The sequence below is a fragment of the Myotis daubentonii genome, chromosome 15 (genome assembly GCF_963259705.1).
Source record: "Myotis daubentonii chromosome 15, mMyoDau2.1, whole genome shotgun sequence".
Classification (NCBI taxonomy): Eukaryota; Metazoa; Chordata; class Mammalia; order Chiroptera; family Vespertilionidae; genus Myotis; species Myotis daubentonii.
The window spans coordinates 52422977-52442253 of NC_081854.1; the positions used below are offsets into that span (position 1 = coordinate 52422977).

Here is a 19277-nt window from a genome sequence, read left to right on the forward strand (position 1 = left end):
ATGCACAGCGTTTAGCCCAGTGCTTGGGACACGCCTGTCCCTCAGCAGAACCACGCTAAATCGGATTAAAGTCCCGTCCCCGTATTCCAGGCCCCATACATTCCAGTCGTTTGGGATAGGGGGAGGTTCTCCCCCTTCTCAGTGAGGATGACGAATGGGAGCCGCTGAAACCATGAAGCTCCTGGCCGCGTCCTCCCCATCACCTGGAAGCCGGTGACGTCAGCAGGGCGGGCGGGAGGTTGAGACTTGTCACGATGACTAAGAACCCAGAGCCGTGGGAGTCTGGTTCATCAACAGCATCCAAACTTCCCGTGGCTGTTTGCAAACAAGGGCCACCCCCGGAGGAGGAGGACCGGAGTCCGGGGAGAGGCCCCGGGGCTGCCACAGAGCCCGGCTGAGGGATGCTGGCTGTGCCAAGCGGCTGGCAGGGTGGTCAGGAGCCATGGCTGTGGTTCCCCAGGAGCACGTGGCTTCCCTTACCTGGCTGCTCCCTCTGCACACCTCGGCCTGCACCGTCGGGGACGGAAAGTGATTGTGGAGGCCAGAGCCCCTGGAAGGCATGTTCTTATTGCAAGAAGCCAGAAGGAAGTGCCAGGCCCGTGTCAGAGGACAGATCATCTCGATCATGCTGCTGGCCCCCTGGACAGAATCTTCCGGGGTGTTCTAGAACCCACCTGGGCAGGCAGGGAGGGGGTGCGCTGACTCAGTGCTCAGCCCCGCCCAGCCCAGCAGACAGAAACGCAGCAAGGGAACCAGGCACTCCCCTCTCCTGACAGTCAGGGCTCTGAAGGTTTGTCATGCGGCCTCATGCCTCACAGGGGAACCGGCGGCCAGAACTCCAGACCCAGGAGAAAAACTGTAAGTCCGTGCGAACGGGCCTTCTCCCCAAGAATGCTGCCGGTGACGGTGTGAAGTGTCCCTGGGGTGCGGCCCTCCCGACGGCAATCTGGCCACATGTTTAGAAAGCGTAAGGAAAAGAAAACGCCAGACTCTTCAGAAAGATTACGTGGAATTAACACGCGGCTCCCGGCCTCCCCGCCCGGGGGATGGACAGGCTGTGGGGAGGGGAGGCGATGTCCACAGCAACTTTATTCATGAAAGGGGGAAAGGTGGGAGCTACTCACGTGTCTGACCCCATGGACTGGCCAGTTCGGTCGGGGAGGAGCCGCTCAGCAGAATATTATGCAGCCATTTAACGCCATTATTTTCCTCCGTCATTTATTAGGGAGCGCTGGGTGTGTCCCCAGACATTGGGACCCCGACTCGGAAGGGGACCTGAGTCTCATCCTGGGTCTGGGGGGCCTCAAGTTCAGAAAAGAGCAGGGCTTCCTGGGGAAATGTAACTCGGAAATGCTTATTATGTGGATGTGAGTGAGAAAAGGCAGAGTTGAAAATTGTACGAATCTGCCTCCCACTGTAATTAGCTAGCGTCTGTGGAACGCCGCTGTGTGCCACGGATCTTATGTGCTTGCTCTTAGTTCCTAGTGCCCACTGGGTCAGGGGCTGGTACACTTCCTATGGAAGTGACCGAGCCAGGGTTCAAACCCGGGACCACCGTACCCCCACACCCAGTTGTAACCATCACTCTATTCTGTCTCTCCTTCATACAGAAATAATGTCTGTTCAGAGTCAAGTACCAAAGAGAAAAGCTGGGCCAATGAGAGTAAGTTAAGAGTGTGGGATTGGGGGCCTTTTCCTCTCTCGGTTTCTCCTACATTTGTGCAGAAAAAGAAAAAAAACAAAAAACCATCCCAGACTCCTAGAATTTGCAGCCGATGGGGAAAAATGAATGGGGAAGCTGAGGGGAAGTGGGAATGCGTTACTAAGGCATGCCTTGGCTTTGAACGGGAAGATGGATGATTTAGGAGCGAGAAGTGAAGCCAGGGCTCGGCCGGCGTGGCTCAGGGGCCGACCTATGAACTAGGAGGTCATGGTTCGATTTCTGGTCAGGGCACATGCCCGGGTTCCGGGGCTTGGTCCCCAGTGTGGGGCGTGCAGGAGGCAGCCAGTCAGTGATTCTCCCTTATCATTGATGTTTCTATCTCTCTCCCTCGCCTTCTCCTTTCCTCTCTGAAATCAATACAAATATATTTTTATAAAAAGTGAAGCCAGGAGCGTTTGGGCGACCGAGCCCAGGTGGCTTGGACCATCTTCTTCGAAAGGCAGACTCAGAGAGGAAGGGTGGGGACAGGGCTGTCCGCCCACCTCATTCTTGCTAAGTCAGTGCTTAAGTACACACCTCCCCAGCGCTTGCATTCCTCTCATATTTTAGACTACGGGGAAGTGATAAAGGGGGAAAAAAACCCTGTTTGCTTTCCACCCTGGAGCGCCAGCAGGGGGTTATCTCTGCCAAATTCTTTCTTAGGTCATAAGAGGTGTTAGGTTCCCCTCACCGGAGAGCCAGGGAGAGCCAGGGAGGCACCCTTGAGCCCAGTCTCCCTGGCAAATGCAGAAAGGAGTCACTGTCTAGAGATTTGAAAGCAAGGCGGTTTCACTGGGGGGAGGGTTGCCGTGGTTCTCTGCAGAGACTGTGGAAATGGGAGAAGCTTTCCCCCCGTCCACACAGCTTTTAGAAAGGAGGCACTCTTGGGCAGGGCCGGGGAAGGCACAGAGGCAGCTGGAAGCGGAGGGAGGAGAAAGGTACCATTTGTTGGACTATCGATGGAGCACCCAGTGCGAGTGATAGGCGTGACAGCCCTCCCACGCCGTCATGTCCACAGAGGGGCGTGACTTCCCGGGAGCCAGCAGGTGCCAGCCGGGGCCAGCCCACCCACAGGCTCGGGGGCTGAATGCCCAGGTCCTGCAGCGGGGGTCAAACGCATGCTCCAAGGACTGCCTGTCCCCTCCACAGACCCTTCCCGGCTCTTTCTGCTCTGTCCACAGCGGGCTGCTTCAGGGGCACGGAACCACGCGGGTTCTAACTGGGTCAGGGTTACTTAAAACGTGACTGGTAAGTCCAGAATGCTGTTTTCCAACGCCAAGAAACTATTTGTTACCCAGAATTAGGCAAGGATCCTCGATGGCAGCGTGCTCCCTACTGAGCACATTGGAATCATTGCTTAAGGACCCATCGCTTACTTCTTTTTTGATAAGAATTATCCTGACGTTGCCCGGGAAGAAAGTCTGGGTACCCCGACCTTCCCCTCCGGCGTACAGTGGGGCCTTGACTTACGAGTTTAATTCGTTCCGTGATGGAGCTCGTAACTCAAATTACTCGTATGTCAAATCAAAAAGTGAACGAGTGAGACACGTGATGCTGGGCTGACATGGCGTTCACTGCGACGTTCGCTGCGCCAACTAGCGGTGGGGTATCTGAAGCTGGCTCGTAACCCGAATTTTAGCTCGCAACTCAAAGCAAAAAATTGGCCGAGAGACGGCTCGTATCTCGAAAAACTCGTTAGTCGGGACACTCGTCAGTCAAGGCCCCACTGTATCTGTATTTACTCACTGAAAGGGCCCCGATCAAGGAGCTGATTCATTACAATCCAGTGGGGAGGGGGCGGCAGGGAGGTGAGCAGTGAGGTGACTGTGGAGCCTGGGATGGCCAGGAAGGTGACCACCTCGCTGCTTGAAGGACTTGGAGGACAAGCAGGAGTCGGTGAGGTACAGGTGGGGGAGGCAGGTAGGAGCAGGGTGGAGGCGAGAGGGCTTCCAGGAAGCGGGAACAGCATCGCGAAGGCCCGGTGGTGACTGAATCTCAAGCTAAATCACTAAAAGCCGAAAATCGTGTAAGTCCTCCTTGTGCTTCACTCTGGGTTACTATGAGAATCAGATCAAGCAAAATCCCACTCTTTGCAGCCCTGTGAGCAGAACCCTGGGGCTCTTGGCTGCCTGGCAAATCCACCACATTGCCTGTAGCCAGGGGAGAACTGGCAATTTCCACATCAAACCATCGGTGAAGTTTCTAACATAGAAATGACCTGGATGTCATTGGTATGTAGTCCCTGGTGATATTGCGCATTCTTTTTTTTTTTTTAATGTTTTTATTGATTTCAGAGAGGACAGGAGAGGGAGAGAGAGATAGAAACATCAGTGATGAGAAAGAATCGTTGATCGGCTGCCTCCTGCACACCCCACACTGGGGATGGAGCCTGCAACCCAGGCATGTGCCCTGACCGGGAATCGAACTGTGACCGCCTGTGCATTTTAAAATTAAATGTTTACCATCAGAAAGCAATTCGTCTTTACATGACAGGTCAGAGTTTTTCTAGAATTCTGAAAATGCCTCTTCCGAGTGCCGCAAATTATTTTTTCTTTCACTGGTGTGCTTGGATCTTAATAAACTTGCACCTATACACATAGGACAGCAGTTTATGTTTGTGCGTGTGTGTATCCACACACACACACCAGCTGGGTTTATATCTCAGCTGTCACACACTGGGTTTAACGGGGACACGATGGTGCCCACCTCATCGGGTGTCCAGGGTTAGATGGGACCTTGTTTATAAAGAGTTTAGTGCAGTGCCTGGCACGGTGTTCGCTTTGAATAAATGGTAGCTATTATGTGCATAGAAGAAAAAAAAAAGACTGTCCTAAAATATTGGCATTTATCTCTAGGGGGTGGGATTATGGTTACAATGAACATCTATTTTGTGATCAGAGATAAAGAACAAGAAATGTTATTATGAATTTTAAAATCTGGCTTTGGCTTTGTTGGAAGGAACCTGTGGTTAATGTCAGGGCACCAGCAGGCAAGTAAGACAAAGCATCCGGTTCTATACCCGGACTTTAAACACAGACACCACCCCCGCCCCCCATCCCCCAATCAAATAACAGGAACAAAGGGAGATAGTTAGTCAGGAGTCTAGAGAAATCTCACCCTCCTCCAACCTTGTAGTCCGCTGACCACTGCTGTCTGGAGGGCCGGCAGGGGCTTCCCGGATGGTAACTCGCAAATTATGGCCGTCTCTCCCGTTGGGAGGGTTCCCTGGGGTTCTTACCTGGAAACCTCTAACTCTCCAGGGACCCATTCCAGGAAAGTGACATTGATGCTCTCTTGGGCCTTCGCTGGGGCATCGCTGTTAGAATATGAAACACACACGCGCCCACTTCCCCTGGGGGGATTGCGAATGTCCTGATCTGGCCTCTAGAACAAGCCCAAAGCTTGGCTCTGCCTCTGGTGGAGATTCTTGACCACCAGCCCAGTGCCTGGGAGCAGCAGGAGACAGAATCCCCTGGAGCTGCACGACCCCCCCTGCGCCCCCTCCCCCCTTCTCACAGTCCCCTCTCTGCTCCTCCTGGGTCATCCCCTGCGGAGCAGGAAGGGGCAGAGTGCCCACCCGCCTGCCTCGATTATCTGCCAAACCATCAGCCTGCACTGGGCTGGCTTCTGAGCTTCTTTCTTTCTCCTCCTTCCGCACCCTGGAGGGGGATCTTGCTGCTGACGGGGAGTAAAATGCCGCCTCTGTTTGGAAGACAAAGAACAGAGTGGCTCCTCGGTCAGCTGTCTCTCCTTGGCTCCCCCAGGCATCTGTGAAGACGGCCTTCCAGGGCTAGCCTGGGAGCTGCTGCCCGCCCCCCCAACCATGTTTTCACTGGGGCTTAAAGGAATACTTGACCTTAAAAATCCCTAGTGCCTTTCCTGCTCTGGAAGATATTAATTTGCCTGGGGGGGGGGGGCGGGAGGGCTGCGCTATCTGGGAAGGCAGCCTGACCTCTGTATTACTGAGAGCTAGTAAGACGTGTGAGACGTGTGAAAGTGCATGTGTGTGCACTCACTAGTGTGTGAGAGCTCGCGTGGAAGTGTGTACTCGTGTTTAAAAGCGTGTGTGTACTAGGGTGCGAGGGAACGAGTCACAGCCTGAGAGACCATGCGTGTGAGCGTGTGGAAAGGTACCTGTGTACTAAGGTTAAGGTGCATGTGAAGCGTTTGGGGAAAGCAGGTGGGCGCATGTGTCAAGTGTGTGCATGTAAAAGTGTATACATGTACTAGCTACAGTAAGAGCATGTGTGAAAGCATGTGCTAGAATGTCAAAAACTGCACTAGAGTCGGGAGTGTGACGGACAGCAAGGAGGCATGTCACTGCACATGTGAGTACCAACTAGTGCATGCGAGTTTCTCCTAGGATTTGAGGATGCGTGCATTAGAGTAAGTTTAAGTGCAAAAGCAGGTATGTACGAACTAGTGTGGGAATGTGTTTGAGCATGTGTGAGGGATGTGTGTACCGGTGTGTGAGTCCATGCGTGAAGGTATGAGCATGCGTGTGCGGCGGTGGGCAAGCGCGCACGTGTGCACTAGCGTGTGCAGATCGAGGAGCCCCGACACCCAGGGGAAGGTTTGGGCGGAACTCGGGTAGCGAGGAGTATGGGGGAGCGTGGAGGGTGCGCGCGGGAGCGCGGGGGAGCGTGGAGGGTGCGCGGGAGAGTGTGCGGGAACGCGGAGGGGGCGCGGGAGCGCGTGAGAGTATGCGGAGCGCGTGCTCACGCGCACCGCCGCCCCCCTTCTGGTCCGAGCGGGTTGCCATGGGAACGCGCCGCGGCCCGAGTTAATCATTTCCTGTGGAAAGTGTGCGGGAGGGGCGGAGCGGGGCGGGCCGTAGAGGCGGCGGCGTGGAGCTGCCTCCCGCCGGCTGGCCGGGCCGAGCCGAGCCCCCGACGCTGCGGCGAAGCGGAGATTCTGCCTCCGCCAGGCCGGTGAGTCGGGGGCCGGGCGGGCTGGGGGCGGGCTGGGCGCTGGGGGTCCGCCCCGAGCGCTGATCGGGCGCTGCATGGGGCCCACCCTACCCGCGGGATCCGCGCGCCCGGCCCGCTGAGGGGCGCAGGGAAGACCTGGCCAGGGAGACCCAGCCCTGCGCGGTTCCCGCCGCGCCCCCCTCCCACTCCCCCCCCCCCGCACCCCCCGCAATCCAGCCGGAGCCGAGGACCTGGTCCAGGGCAGGGCATGGGGCGGCACGGCACGTCCCCTCGAGCAGCCGGGGGGGGGGGGGGGCGTTTTATTTTTTCATTGGCCCGGCAATGCGGGACCCTACGGAGGAACCGCGTGTCCGCCAGCGCCGCCCCCTCCGGTTGCAGAGGTCCCCGCACCCAGGGCTCCCTGGAAAGCTGCAGTTTCTGGCCCTCCCACCACCTACGAACCCTGGGCAGTTCGCTTCCCCCCTCGCAGGGCCGGGGGTGCAGGCCAGCCCCGCGGTTAGGAAGGAGGCCTGGGCCGGTGCCTCCCGGGCAGTGGGAGACTTGAGCGAGTGACAGCGGCGGCCTGGGTGTCCCGGCAGCCAGAAGCCACCTCCTTCCACCCCTACTTGTGAGTTAGGGCAGAACTCTACTGCAGTGGAGGGCCTGGCCCGGGAGATGTTAAAGAGGCAGCTGTGTTTAAATACTCAAGAACTCCCCCGGCCCCCAACGCGTGTGTGTCCAGCTTGTGCGTGGCGGCCACCCCTGGTCTGTCACCTTCCCTGGCTCACCCGGCCCAGGCTGGCTGAGCGCCTCTCCTTGCCCACCGTATTCCCCATGCCCTTGATAAAGAAGCCGTCTCCTTGGCCAGGGAGAGTCATGTGCGAGGAATGCGGCCTCAGAATGGAGCCCTGTGTTCTCAGTGACTGGACTTGAGGGACGCAGGGTGCTTAGTTCTGCCGTCCTGAAGGCACTAAAGGGAGCAGAGGTTTTGAACTCTGGGTTGTCCTGGAAACCCCAGGATGGGTGACTGCGTGTAGGGGCGGTCCTAGCCTCTGGCCAACCTCCCTGACCTTCGGCCGGCTCTCCCAGGGAGACTGAGCCCTCCCCAGCAGGAGTCCCTGGGCAGTTGTCAGGTCTGTCCCTCAGTCAGTGCAATATCCCTGGTCTGGAGGGACGGGGGCTGCAGCTCTTCCTCCATGGCCTGGACCCAGAGTGGGAGCCCCCCCCCCCCCCCCCAACCCCTAGCCAGCCCCTCTGCATTCATCCATGCCTGGAAGGGAGTTTGAAAAAGGAAATGTGTGAGTTCTTTGTATACGCCTGGTTTCTGAAGTTGTTATCTACGCATTGTCTGACCCTTCTACCGGCCCTGTGTGGTGGCTTCTCCCCATTTTCAGATGGAGATAATGAGGCCCAGAGAGGCAAAGTGAATTCCCCAAGGTCACACACCTAGTGAGCGCAGAGCCAGGTTCTGGACCAGCTTCCGGTCACTGCCACTCCAGCACAATCCCACACGGCCCACCCCGGGTGGGTAGCAGCCCCAGCCTGGGCTTATTTGAGTCCTTGGTACTTTTGACCTTCACGCTGCCCTCTGCTAAATTCAGCTGCTTTTTCCTCTTCAGGATCTTGCACACACCCTTCCTCTTTCTTCCTGATATCTTCCTGGTTGCCTCCCCGACTTCCCTTCCAGAAAGCCACAGGAATATCGTCCTTTCCGGTCCCTGCCCCTCAGACTTAGCCGTTCTCCTTAAAAGTCTTTCCCCCTCAGCCGTGGAATTGACCTTCAGTGTCCTGTTCGGCAAGCCGACGGAGCCCGTCTCTCCCTCCTGACCCATCGGGCAGCTGGTCATCCAGGTTGCTTGTGTGCCCAGCTCGGTGCCAAGCAGCCTGGAGAAGAGGCTGTCTGGCTGCTCCCCCTGGTTCCTTCCGCTCCACTCTGGCCCATCTCCAGTTCCTCAGTGGAACCGGCCCACGTACCTGGATTAGCTTCTGCCCCTTACTCTTCGGCCCACAGTCCTGCCTCCAAGCCAGTGAGACGGCACCTGGGAGCCTCCTCCTGCAGGTCGTCTGCCTCAGCCAAGGAAGGCGGAGACCACGAGTCAGAAGCCTGGCCTTCTCCCAGGGTTCAGCTGAACATCGGTATCTCCGGGCCACCACCTGTCCCTGCACTCTCACGGCTTCTGTCTCTCAGGGCCTCCACCATTCCCGCCCCTCTATCCACCCAGCGTGTTCCAATGGCGCCTCAATGCCACATCCTCTGGACCCAGCCTCTCCTTCCACCTCGCCAAGCTTCCCCAAAGAGGAGGAAGTGGGGGCTCTTGGAGCCCTGCCCAGCCCTTGGTTTGCCCATCTTGCTCCAAGGACATTCTCCCTGAAAGAGCCCCCAGGGTCTTGGTTCCAGTTTGACCCCTCAGGGGCATGTCTCCAGGAAGTAACCATCCTCTCCTTCCCGCTTACTCGTCCCTTCAGGACTCTCACCCTCCTGGTGCTCCTGCCACCTTCCTTCCCCAGCTTCCCTTCCCACCAGGAGTGAGCTCTGTCCTGCTGGTTGCCTCTTCTCTTGCGTGACCCCTGGTGATTGTGTCCTCGCCTGTGGCACGGTGGCCTCCCAGCTCTGAGTCTCCGTGTCCAGCCCTGCTCTCTCCCAGGTGTCAGTGCGAGCCTTTGCGGGCGTTTACTACAGGGCATTCGGTCAAAAAGCCATCGCCGGCTATTTGATCCGGGTGTCGCTGCAGCTCCAGGCCTGGTGCTGTGGGGCTGCAGAGATGAGCATGCTGCCCTGCCGGTGTGGCTCAGTGGTTAAGCATTGACCTATGAACCAGGAGGTCACGGTTCGATTCCTGGTCAGAGCACATGCCCGGGTTGCGGGCTCGATCCCTGGTGTGGGGCCTGCAGGAGGCAGCTGATCAGTGATTCTCTCTCATCAGTGATGTTTCTATTTCTCTATCCCTCTCCCTTCCTCTCTGAAATCAATAAAAATATACATATATATATGTATATGTATATAGGTATATATTTTTTAAAAAGAGGAGCATGCTGTGAGCTCCATGCTGGGGAGCCATAGAGGGTCAGAGGAGATTGTCACCCTCTATGTTCACAACAGATGTCTTGAGTGCTTGGTAGCAAGCAGTCAGCGCAGTGATAGACGAGGGACAGTGGTCTTCAACCCAGGCAGGGCCATGAGGAAGCCCTTGGGTGTCTCTAACTCCATTTTAAACCAAAAGCAAACTCCCGAATTGCTTCTTTTGAGCTGACGTGACTTCTTCTGTAAACAGGTATCAGGGTATCACGTTTGTCTGGGTCTATAGCTTAGTCACCTTAAAGGCCCTCAAGGCTGCTCTGCACACAATAGGTGCTCAATAAAAGCTTGTGCCGTGAATGCGGAAAATCTGTTCTGTGCATTTGCTCAGTTTATAAGGGACCTATGGAGCTTCCCATCCAGCCCCGTGCTCCCCCCGCCCCCCCATTCTCCCACCGCTCCCTGCACCCTGCTGTGACTGGGAACATTTGTTGCAGTGTTTACCTCTCTCCCCACAGGGAGCTTTGAGGCCCTGTTACTCCTGATCAAAGAGACCCCCCCCCCACGCCCCCCGCAGGTGCTTGGCACACAGCAGGCACCCAATAAATAATTATTAAATGAAGCATGAATGAAGCTTTGTAGTATCTCAACTCCTAGCCAGTTGCCTGCTGTGTTGTAGGCTTGGAGGGAAGGCTAGTTTGAATACGTGAATGAGCTGACTTGAGAATTTGACACATAAACCTAACTTGTCCCAGGCGACAGGCAGGGTCCCCTCTGATGGGATTTACAGAGATGCCACTGACTCATGCTTCCTCCGTGTGGGGCACGTCTGTAAGCCGTCAGGCTCCGAGTGGAGGGCTGGCGATGTGGGATCTCCACATGGTGCTGCAGACACACCTGGAGGGCGCCTCGCCCCCTTCAGAGCCTCCCTACCCTGAATGGAGATAAGGACCCACCCCCACCCCCCGCAAGTCATGGGAGTTGGCGCAAACCCTCTAGATCCGGTTCGGCCAGCGGTCTTCAATCTCGTCTCCCCGTGCTCTCTCCGCAGGCTGCCGGGCGCCCGGGGGAGGCTGCGGATCCCCGGGCCATGGTCCAGTCTCGCCGGACCTGGAACCTGGGAGCCCCGCCCTCGCTGCGCGGCCTGTGGAGAGTGGGCCGGGCCCCGGAGGAGCCCGAGCGGGGGATGGCCCGCCCCGCCCCAGCCAGCCCGGCCGCCCGCCCTTTCCCACACACCGGCCCGGGGAGGTTGAGAACTGGTGAGTCCGCATTTTTAAAATGCCTCTTGATTTCCCTTCCTTCCTCCTCCAGACACCCGGGATGAGAGCGAGGTTTCTCGCAAGTTCCTCGGCTCAGGCCGAGCTGTCAGGTAAATTACAGGGTCCGGCAGCCGGGGAGCCGGGCGTGGAGTTGGAGCGTCAATCTCGCCCTGGCTGCCGCGCTGCGCCATCTGCGCGCAGAGGAGTCGCCGGCGGCCGCGGAGTTAAACTTTAACGCGGTCCCTAGAGCCGGGGGAGGACGCTGCCCACGGCCACGCGGTCCCAGCCCGGCCAGGTCGGGGGCTCTGCCGTCAGCCGGTCCTTGGCGGAGGGCTCAGCTCTCCCTTTGGTTCCTGCCACTGGCGGCGGGTAAACAAGGTAGGTGAGGTCGCTGCCCGGTGGCTGCCCGACTCCCCGCGCGCGCGCGCGCGCGGACACCTGATCCCGCCTGGGCTGGCCCGCGGGTGGACTGAGGCTGCCCTGGAGCGGGGCCTGGCAGGGTTTGGGCGCCGTGCGCTCGGTTTTGGGTACCCATCCAGGTGGCTTGGGTAGGGGCCCAACAGCAGGTGGGCAGCGAAGGAGCCCCTGGATCTGGGTCCCCCACTGGCTGTCCCCCCCTGGGGAGCTGTCAACACCAGCTCTGCTTTCTGGGTCATGTCCCCTGGTGCCTCCGACAGCGAGAAGTGAGTGGCAGTTCTGATGATGGGTTGGGGCTGGCTTGTCTGGATTGTCAGGGGTGGGGAGCTGCCCTTGACCCTTGCCCAAGTTCGGCCTGGGCAGATCTTCCTAGAAGTGCCAGGGGAGAGAGGCGTCTTCGGGGAAGATGGCTTCAGGCGTGTGCTGTGGTCTCTTGTTCTTGACTCACAGGGAAAGGGGTTTAGTTCAGATCCCTGTGAGCTGGCTGTGTCCCTCACTGCTGTCAACTCCAAGCCCACCCATGGAAGGAGGGGGAAACTGAGGCCCAGGGAGGGCGCATAGCGAGCTCCTCTTGGGCGCTCTCTCTCCCACCACATTTGTGCCGTCACTGGCAGCCACAGGGATGCCCTCCAGGGTCTCTCCGTACGGGATGGTGAGGCTGGGTGGCCCTGGGGACCTCCGGGAAAAGCTCGGGCTGTGGGGTCAGGTAGCCCCAGTTGTCTGGAAGGGACTGAAGATGGTCTCCACCCCACAAGATTGTCGTAAGGATTGCAAATGGAATAGGAACTAGCATTGCTTTTCTGGAAAAAGAAAAAAACCTCACCAAAACAACCACCAAAATTTGTGTCCTTGAAAACTAAAAAAAAAAAAAAAAAAAAAAAGACAACAACACCCCAAAGCAAAAACAAAGTATAAAAAATGTAAGAAAAGCCCTGGCCAGGAGGGGTGGAGTGTCGGCCCATAAACCGAAAGGTCGCAGGTTTAATTCCCGGTCACGACACATACTAGTACGTAGGTTGTGGGTTGAATCCCTGGTCAGGGAGCATACGGGAGGCAGCCCATAGATGTTTTTCTCTGGGGAAGAAGAAAAAAAAAAAGGAAAATAAAGATCACCTACCGTGGAAATATAGAGGGTTCGGATCCCGACCGCCACAACAAAGGGAGCGTCGCAATAAAGCGAGTCACAAACTTCAGGCTGGTGGAGGGTCTTGCCTTCGATTTGTAAAAACCGCAGTGTCTGTGGGATGCAGTGACGCAAAGCACGGGAAGAAAATGCCTGTGCACGCGTGTCACTAAGCGCCCTGTACAGTTCCCCCCAGCCTGGTGTGTGCACGTGTGTGTGTGCGTGTGCGTGTGCGTGTGCGTGCGTGTGCGTGTAGGTCTGTCAGATGAGCATTGTGACTATTATATGCATGCTTTTATCCACTTTTAAAATTTGAGACAAAGCTCAAATGAGATCCCGTGTGTGAAATGCTAAGCCTCGTGCCTGCTACTGGGTACGGTCTCAGCCAACGTGGTACCCCGCAGCCCCCACCTTTCTGGGTACCTGGCACGGTGTGAGCACTTTATTTTTAATTTTTATTATGTTGTGTGTGAGCACTTTATGCGTGTCACCCATTTTGTCCTCACCACAGGACTGTGAGTTTGATGATTATTATTTTTTTAGGTTTTTTTTTAAGTTTGATTCTTTATCCCCATTTTATTGACAAGGAAACTGAGGATCAAGGAGGGCATGAGAGTCTGGAAAGCACTTGGCTGGCACCCAGAATATCCTCCCAGCCCAGGGTGGTGGTTCTGCCGTATGCCCGGTGAGGCAAGCCCCTCCCACCCATCCAGTCCCACCGGCTGTGGTGGGTTGGATAGGTGTCGCTGCCAGGTAGCTCTCTCCCCCATCCGGTGTGTCAGCGGCCCGAGGGATGCGCTTTACTGGCCCTGAACATGCTTTTGGAGGCCGCAGGGGCCAGGCCACCCAGCGTGGGGTTGGTGCTAATGAAGGCAGGGGAGAAATTGCCACCTAGAGGCAGCCAGGGTAACAGAGCCGGGCCCTGTGCTGATGCGCACAGCCCGGTTGGCATCGCTTCTTCTGCTACTCTCTGTAGCGGGAGCTCCAAGCCACCTTAGGGAGGCGGGAGGGGAGCCCCGCAGGGTCCCGGGCGCCCTCCTGTAGAGAATCTGGAAGCAGCTTCTGGGAAGAAAGGAGCGCAGCCCCTGCCCGGTGCCAGGCTTCCCTCCGCGCAGGGCAGGCATGTGACAGCGTGTACGGCTGGGTTGGCTGGAGCGTGTGCCAGCCAAGCTCCCCCGCGGCCCTACTCAGTGGTCCACGGCCGGCCGGCAGTCAGAGTCTCACCCATCTTTTCTGTCCTGGGACAGGGCGTGGGAAAGACACCCCGGCCGGCGGTGATGAGGACGCCGGTGCCCGCAGCGGGGCACGCCCGGCCCTAGCCCAGTGCCGAGCCCTCAGCGTGGACCGCGCCGGCCCCGGGAGCCCCCGCCGGCTCTACCTGAGCGTGCAGGTAAGCACGGGGGGCTTCCAGACCACGAGGGGCCCAGCCAGGGGGGTGTGTCTTGCCCTCTGAGCTGTAGCGCTGGGTCCCTACAGGCTTCTTGGGGGAAAGAGGCTCCGAGGGAGGGCCGGGGACCTGCCTGATGCGTCGTTGCCAAGCTCCGCACAGCACATGCGCCCGGGAGCCTGCCTGGACGGAGCGGTTTGCTTTGCCGGGTTATCTCGAGGGAGCTATCAGGAGATGACAGAAGCTTTCCAGCCACACCCCGGCTGAGGTGTTCAAGTGGGAAGTGCGGGGCCTGCTCTGAGAAGCTATTAGGAAGACGGGCAGGGTTTAGGGTAGCTGTGTATTCCCGCTCCGACGTGAGTCTGTGGGGCAATACTTGTATTTCCTCGTCTAGAGCCGTCATCCAAAGCTAGACAGAGGGCTTGGCCAAAACTTGGGTCCTTTTCTCTTGCAGTAATCACCAAATGACTTTCAAATGACAAACTTTACGTCTATATGTATATTCAGTTTCAGGAAAAAATACAGAACGACAGCAGTAATAATGGCTACTGTTTATGAACACTGACTCTGTGCCAGGCGCGGTTCCATGCATGATGTATCTCACATCCGTCCTCAGAAACAATCTCAAGACGGTTACAGTTTTATCGAAGTTTTGTGGATACAGTCATAGAGGTTCAGAGAGGTTAAGTAACTTGCTACTGGTCACACAGCAAGCTGGGGATCTGACCCACTAAATATAACAAGCTTTATGACGTGATGTAAAGGGTTCGCACAGGGCAGAGATGTGATACCGAGGGACCGAATGCCTCCCGTCGTCCTGAATCTCTGAGGAATCCACTAGTGAGAGTTCCGTGTCTATCTTTCTCATCCACTTCAACATATTTATACATGTGTTTATTATTTATGTCCACATACTGTCCTGTGGCTAGCTCTTTCCTTCAGCAGTAAACCTTGGTGATTGCTTCACGCACATCAATATTTAGAGAAAGGCCTCATTCTTTTAAACTGCCGCATAATATTCCACTCCTGGGCTTACCCTGGGCTTTCTAACCGACCCTCTGTCTTCCTTGTGACTGCAGCGAGCTCCGTGAATATCTGCGTGTCCACGCGGTTCTAGCGTTGAGTAATGTTAGGGCTGCGCTGGCTCTGCACTTTTGCAATGAATCTGTTTGTTACCACATGTTTATGAAGCGCTTACTCTGTGCCACGTGCTGTGTGGGTGCTGACGCACAGCAAAGAAGAGACATACGCCCGACAGGCTAGTGGAGGTGCGGCGAGGAATCAGGTGATTGCAGACGTAGGAGTGCAGACGGGCGAGGGCCACGGATGCGGAGGCAGAGGATGAGGGACCAGGGTGACCGGGGCGTGCTGGCAAGCCACCCCCATCCCACGAAAGGTTGTGCACGAGAGGCCCCGCCTTGAAGGGACACGTGCAAGTGGAGGGCAGGATGGGGAGTGGGAAGTTCGTGTGCCCTCTGAGCATGTCCTCCCTCGTGCACACAGAAGTCCTGGTCCCAGGCGCTGTCTGGCCCCAATTTCCTTATTTAAAATAAGACTCTCCTGTTTATTTGTTTTTTAATCCTCACCTGAGGATATGCTTTTATTGAGTTTTAGAGAGAGAGGAAAGGGGAGAGAAATATCGATGGGTTGCCGAACAGGGATCTAACCCACACCCTTTTGATGCACGGGATGAGGTTCCAACCAACTGAGCCGCCTGGCCAGGGCTGGCCCCAAGTCTTTTTAAAAAAAAAATTATATATTTATTGTTGAAAGTATTACATATGATCCCCTTTTCCCTCATTGACCCCTTCTAGCCCGCCCTGCCCCCTGCCCCAGGCCTTCACCACCCTATTGTCTATGTCCATGGGTGATGCATATATCATACAAGTTCTTTGGTTGATCTCTTCCCACCCACCAACCTTCTCCCGCCTCCCCTCTGAGATTCCGCACTCTGTTCCATGCTTCTATGTCCATTTTGTTAATTAGTTTATTTTGTTCATTAGATTCCACATATGAATGAGATCATGTGATACTTGTCTTTCTCTGATGGCTTATTTTGCTTACCTAATGCTCTCCAAGTCCCTCCATGCTGTCTCAAAGGGTCAGAGATTATTCTTTTTTATTACTGCATAGTATTCCATGGTGTAAATGTACGCGGCTTTTTTATCCACTCATCTGATGGGCACTTGGGCTGTTTCCAGGTCTTAGCTATGGTAAATTGTGCTGCTATGCACATAGGGATGCATATATCCTTTCTGATTGGTGTTTCTGGTTTCTTAGGATATATTCCTAGGAATGGGATTACTGGGTCAAATGGGAGTTCCTATTTAATTTTTTGAGGAAACTCCACACTGTTTTTCCATAATGGCTGCACCAGCCTGCATTCCCCCCAGCCGTGGACTAGGGTTCCCTTTTCTCCACATCCTGGCCAGCACTTGTCATTTGTTGATTTCCTGGTGGTAGCCAATTCTGGCAGGTGTGAGGTCACACCTCATTGTCGTTTTAATTTGCATCTCTCTGCTGATCAGTGACTTTGAGGAGCTCCAAGACTGGATCTGATCACGGGCCCAGAGCTTGCTGTCACTTCAGAGGTTTTCCGTGGCCCCTGTTGTGTGGTTCATCTGAAAACACAACCAAATGGTCCTGTTATCAGTCGGTTCTGTGAGAAAAGCGGGCCGGGCCGGGCCGGGCCGGGGCGAGAACAGTTAAAGACACCAGAGAAGCCGTTTTTTTCCCTCTGAGCCGAGCCACTGGTAGTTAAGTCCGGAGGTGGTTAGAACAGGCTGCCCGGGGCTGGGCGGTGGCCCTGCTCTTGAATTTTGATTATGGGGTGTCGGGTTGTGCTTGCAGCCCATCCGCTGGGCTCAGCAGATCCGCTGAGGATCTCTGTGGAGCTCCAGCCAGCAGCCGGTGCCCGTGACCCCGCCGTCTGGGCCCCGCCAAGCTCTGTTGTGGTTGTGGGTGCAGTCCGGGAGGTGGGGCCGAGGTAGGGGCCCAGGCGCAGGGAGGCGACAGCAGGCGGAGTGACCCTCCCGGCCAGCCTCCCAGGCAGCTGGAACCCGAGCGCGTCCCTCTGGAGCACCCTCGAAATTCCCAACCCCCTGGGGGCCCGCTGCCCTTCCTGTGGTCTGGCCAACGGGCCAGAAATAGTGCAACCTTTGCTCTGGTCGGCAAATGGAAACTTCCAGCTGCCGGCCGCTGCCGCCGCCGCCGCCGCCGCTGACGAGCCTGCTGGTGATGGTGTGGCAGTGGGTCGGAGGGCGGGGACGAAATAAAGCCGGCAGCTTTTCCTAAGCATGAGGGCTGGGCCGTCCACCCTCCCTCCTCCAGTACAACGTGGTGGGGTCGTGGGGTTGGGAGGGGGGGAGCGGATGGTGAGCTAACGAGCCTGATGACGTCGCTTTCGCCTCTGGTCGGTTCTCTCTCCGGGCTTTTTGGGGATAAAAGTAAAAGAAACAGAAATACCGTAACCGTCCCTGGCAGGGAGCTCCCACTCTGTGTCAGACCCTTGGAGTATCTGCCTAAGGCAGCGATGGCGAACCTCTGACACGCGTGTCAGAGGTGACACGCGGACTCATTTTTTTGGTTGATTTTTCTTTGTTAAATGGCATTTAAATATATAAAATAAATATCAAAAATATAAGTCTTTGTTTTACTATGGTTGCAAAGATCAAAAAATTTCTATATGTGACGCGGCACCAGAGTTAAGTTAGGGTTTTTCAAAATGCTGACACGCCGAGCTCAAAAGGTTCGCCGTCACTGGCTAAGGCATCGCCGTCACTTTGTATACCAGCTCCTCGAGGCGGGTGGGGGTGGTCTTTCGGTTTCAAGAGTCGGGAGAAGGACGCTTCAGGGGAGGAAGGAACTTGCCCAGAGCCACACAGCTCACAAGACACAGGTAGCCAGCCGGGCCCTTTCGACTGGAGACTTGAGGCCGGAGCGGTTTTAAACCATAGCATGGGTCTCGTTGGAATACGGTGGGCACAGAGACACACACAACGTGTCTCGAACTGCTCTTCCCAGATAACCACCTCGGTTGATGTTAAAAAACAAAGCGCGTTAGCCCGAGCCAGTTTGGCTCAGTGGATAGAGCGCCGGCCCGAGGACAGAGGGGTCTCGGGTTTGATTCCCAGTCAAGGGCACGTACCTCAGTGGCAGGCTCGATCCCCGGCCCCAGTCAGGGTGCATGTAGGAGGCAACCAATCGATGTGTCTCTCTCACATTCCTCCCTCTAAAAATCCATGGAAAAATACCCTCAGGTGAGGATTAACACACACACACACACACACACACACACACACACACACACACACACTGTAGATGTTTATAGGGTTAAAACCCCAAATGTCCACAGGTTCCAAGTGAAATGGGAAGCCTCCCTTTCCTCCTTCCCATATTCTCTGTTTCTTTTTATTCGCACAAAAGCTTGAATGATGCATGTTTTTCCTCTCACCCGACCTCCCAGAGAGAACCTCTCTCTGTATATTTCCCAGATGTTTTTTTTTGAGGCGTGTTTTATTTCCATGGTCCTCAAATGGGATGGCAGGTTACGCGAGGTTCTTACCTCGGGCGGTGTTCTGGGTGAGCTGCAATGATTGATTTCCTGGGCGGGGGGGGGGGGGGGGGGGGAGGGGGGACTTCTTGCCCCTCCCCTTCTCCCACCTGCCCACTGGGCAGCTCTACCCAGCCTTTTTGCCTTTGACGAGAAGGTGGGGTCCCGTGGTCCCTAGATGGCCATGGGGGGTGGGCCAGGCCCTTCCCCTGCTTGCTGGGACCCGCCTGCCCCCTCCTTGGGCGCCGTTGGCTGGTGCCATCTGGAGGGGGGGCAGTTGGCATCCTGGGGGAGTTGCCTGAGATTGCCATGTGCCTGAGTCGAGGGGGCTGCTGCATTGGTGATTCATGTCCCGTAGGGCCAAGAGGACGTTGTCTGAGGTTTTCTAAGCGCCAGTGGAGAGGGCCGGCTGCCGGTGGGGGACAAGGGGACACACCGCCCCTGTGTTGTCGCAGGATCTGGGCACCTTTCCTTCCAGACTCCAGGCCTGTTTGTCCCCATCGACCCGCACGGCGAGGGGTGGACCTATGGGCCCAGGTCCTCACCAGCTTCAAGGGTGCCGCGCTCTCAGGGTCAAGGGCGCCCCCCCCCCCCCGCAGCCCCCTTCACGTGAGGATTCTGGTTGTGTCTTGGCAGCAGGCCCAGCAGGACAAGGGGTGCAAGAACAAGAGTCAGGGGACGAAAGAAGAGAAGCTGCTGAAGAGGCAGGCGCCGGCCCCCGGGCGGGACCGGGAGGCGCAGGACGCCGGTGGCACCATGAATGTAGAGAAAGCAGGTAACGGAGGTCTGCGCTGACCTGGAGCGGCCCTGGCGGAGGGGAGGCCCTCGCTTGTGGCGTCGGAACTGTCCCCAACCACTGTCCTCCTCGCCAGAGGTGGCCCATCCAAATCCCGGTTGCCTTGACAGGGAAC

General features: G+C 56.6%; 1 protein-coding gene across 9 annotated transcripts in view; it reads left to right on the forward strand.

Annotated features, from left to right (window-relative positions):
• Window positions 1-359: 359 nt before the first annotated feature.
• The window catches only part of KIFC3 (kinesin family member C3), a 41738-nt gene continuing 22820 nt past the window's right edge, over window positions 360-19277 (forward strand). The window contains exons 1-5 of one of the 9 annotated variants that reach the window (XM_059667925.1): window positions 360-858; window positions 1611-1663; window positions 10680-10887; window positions 13675-13817; window positions 19003-19141. In XM_059667925.1, coding sequence (XP_059523908.1) covers window positions 1616-1663; window positions 10680-10887; window positions 13675-13817; window positions 19003-19141 — 538 coding nt within the window. In that variant the 5' untranslated portion in view covers window positions 360-858; window positions 1611-1615. The other 8 variants (XM_059667926.1, XM_059667927.1, XM_059667930.1 and 5 more) reach the window with 8 other exon arrangements.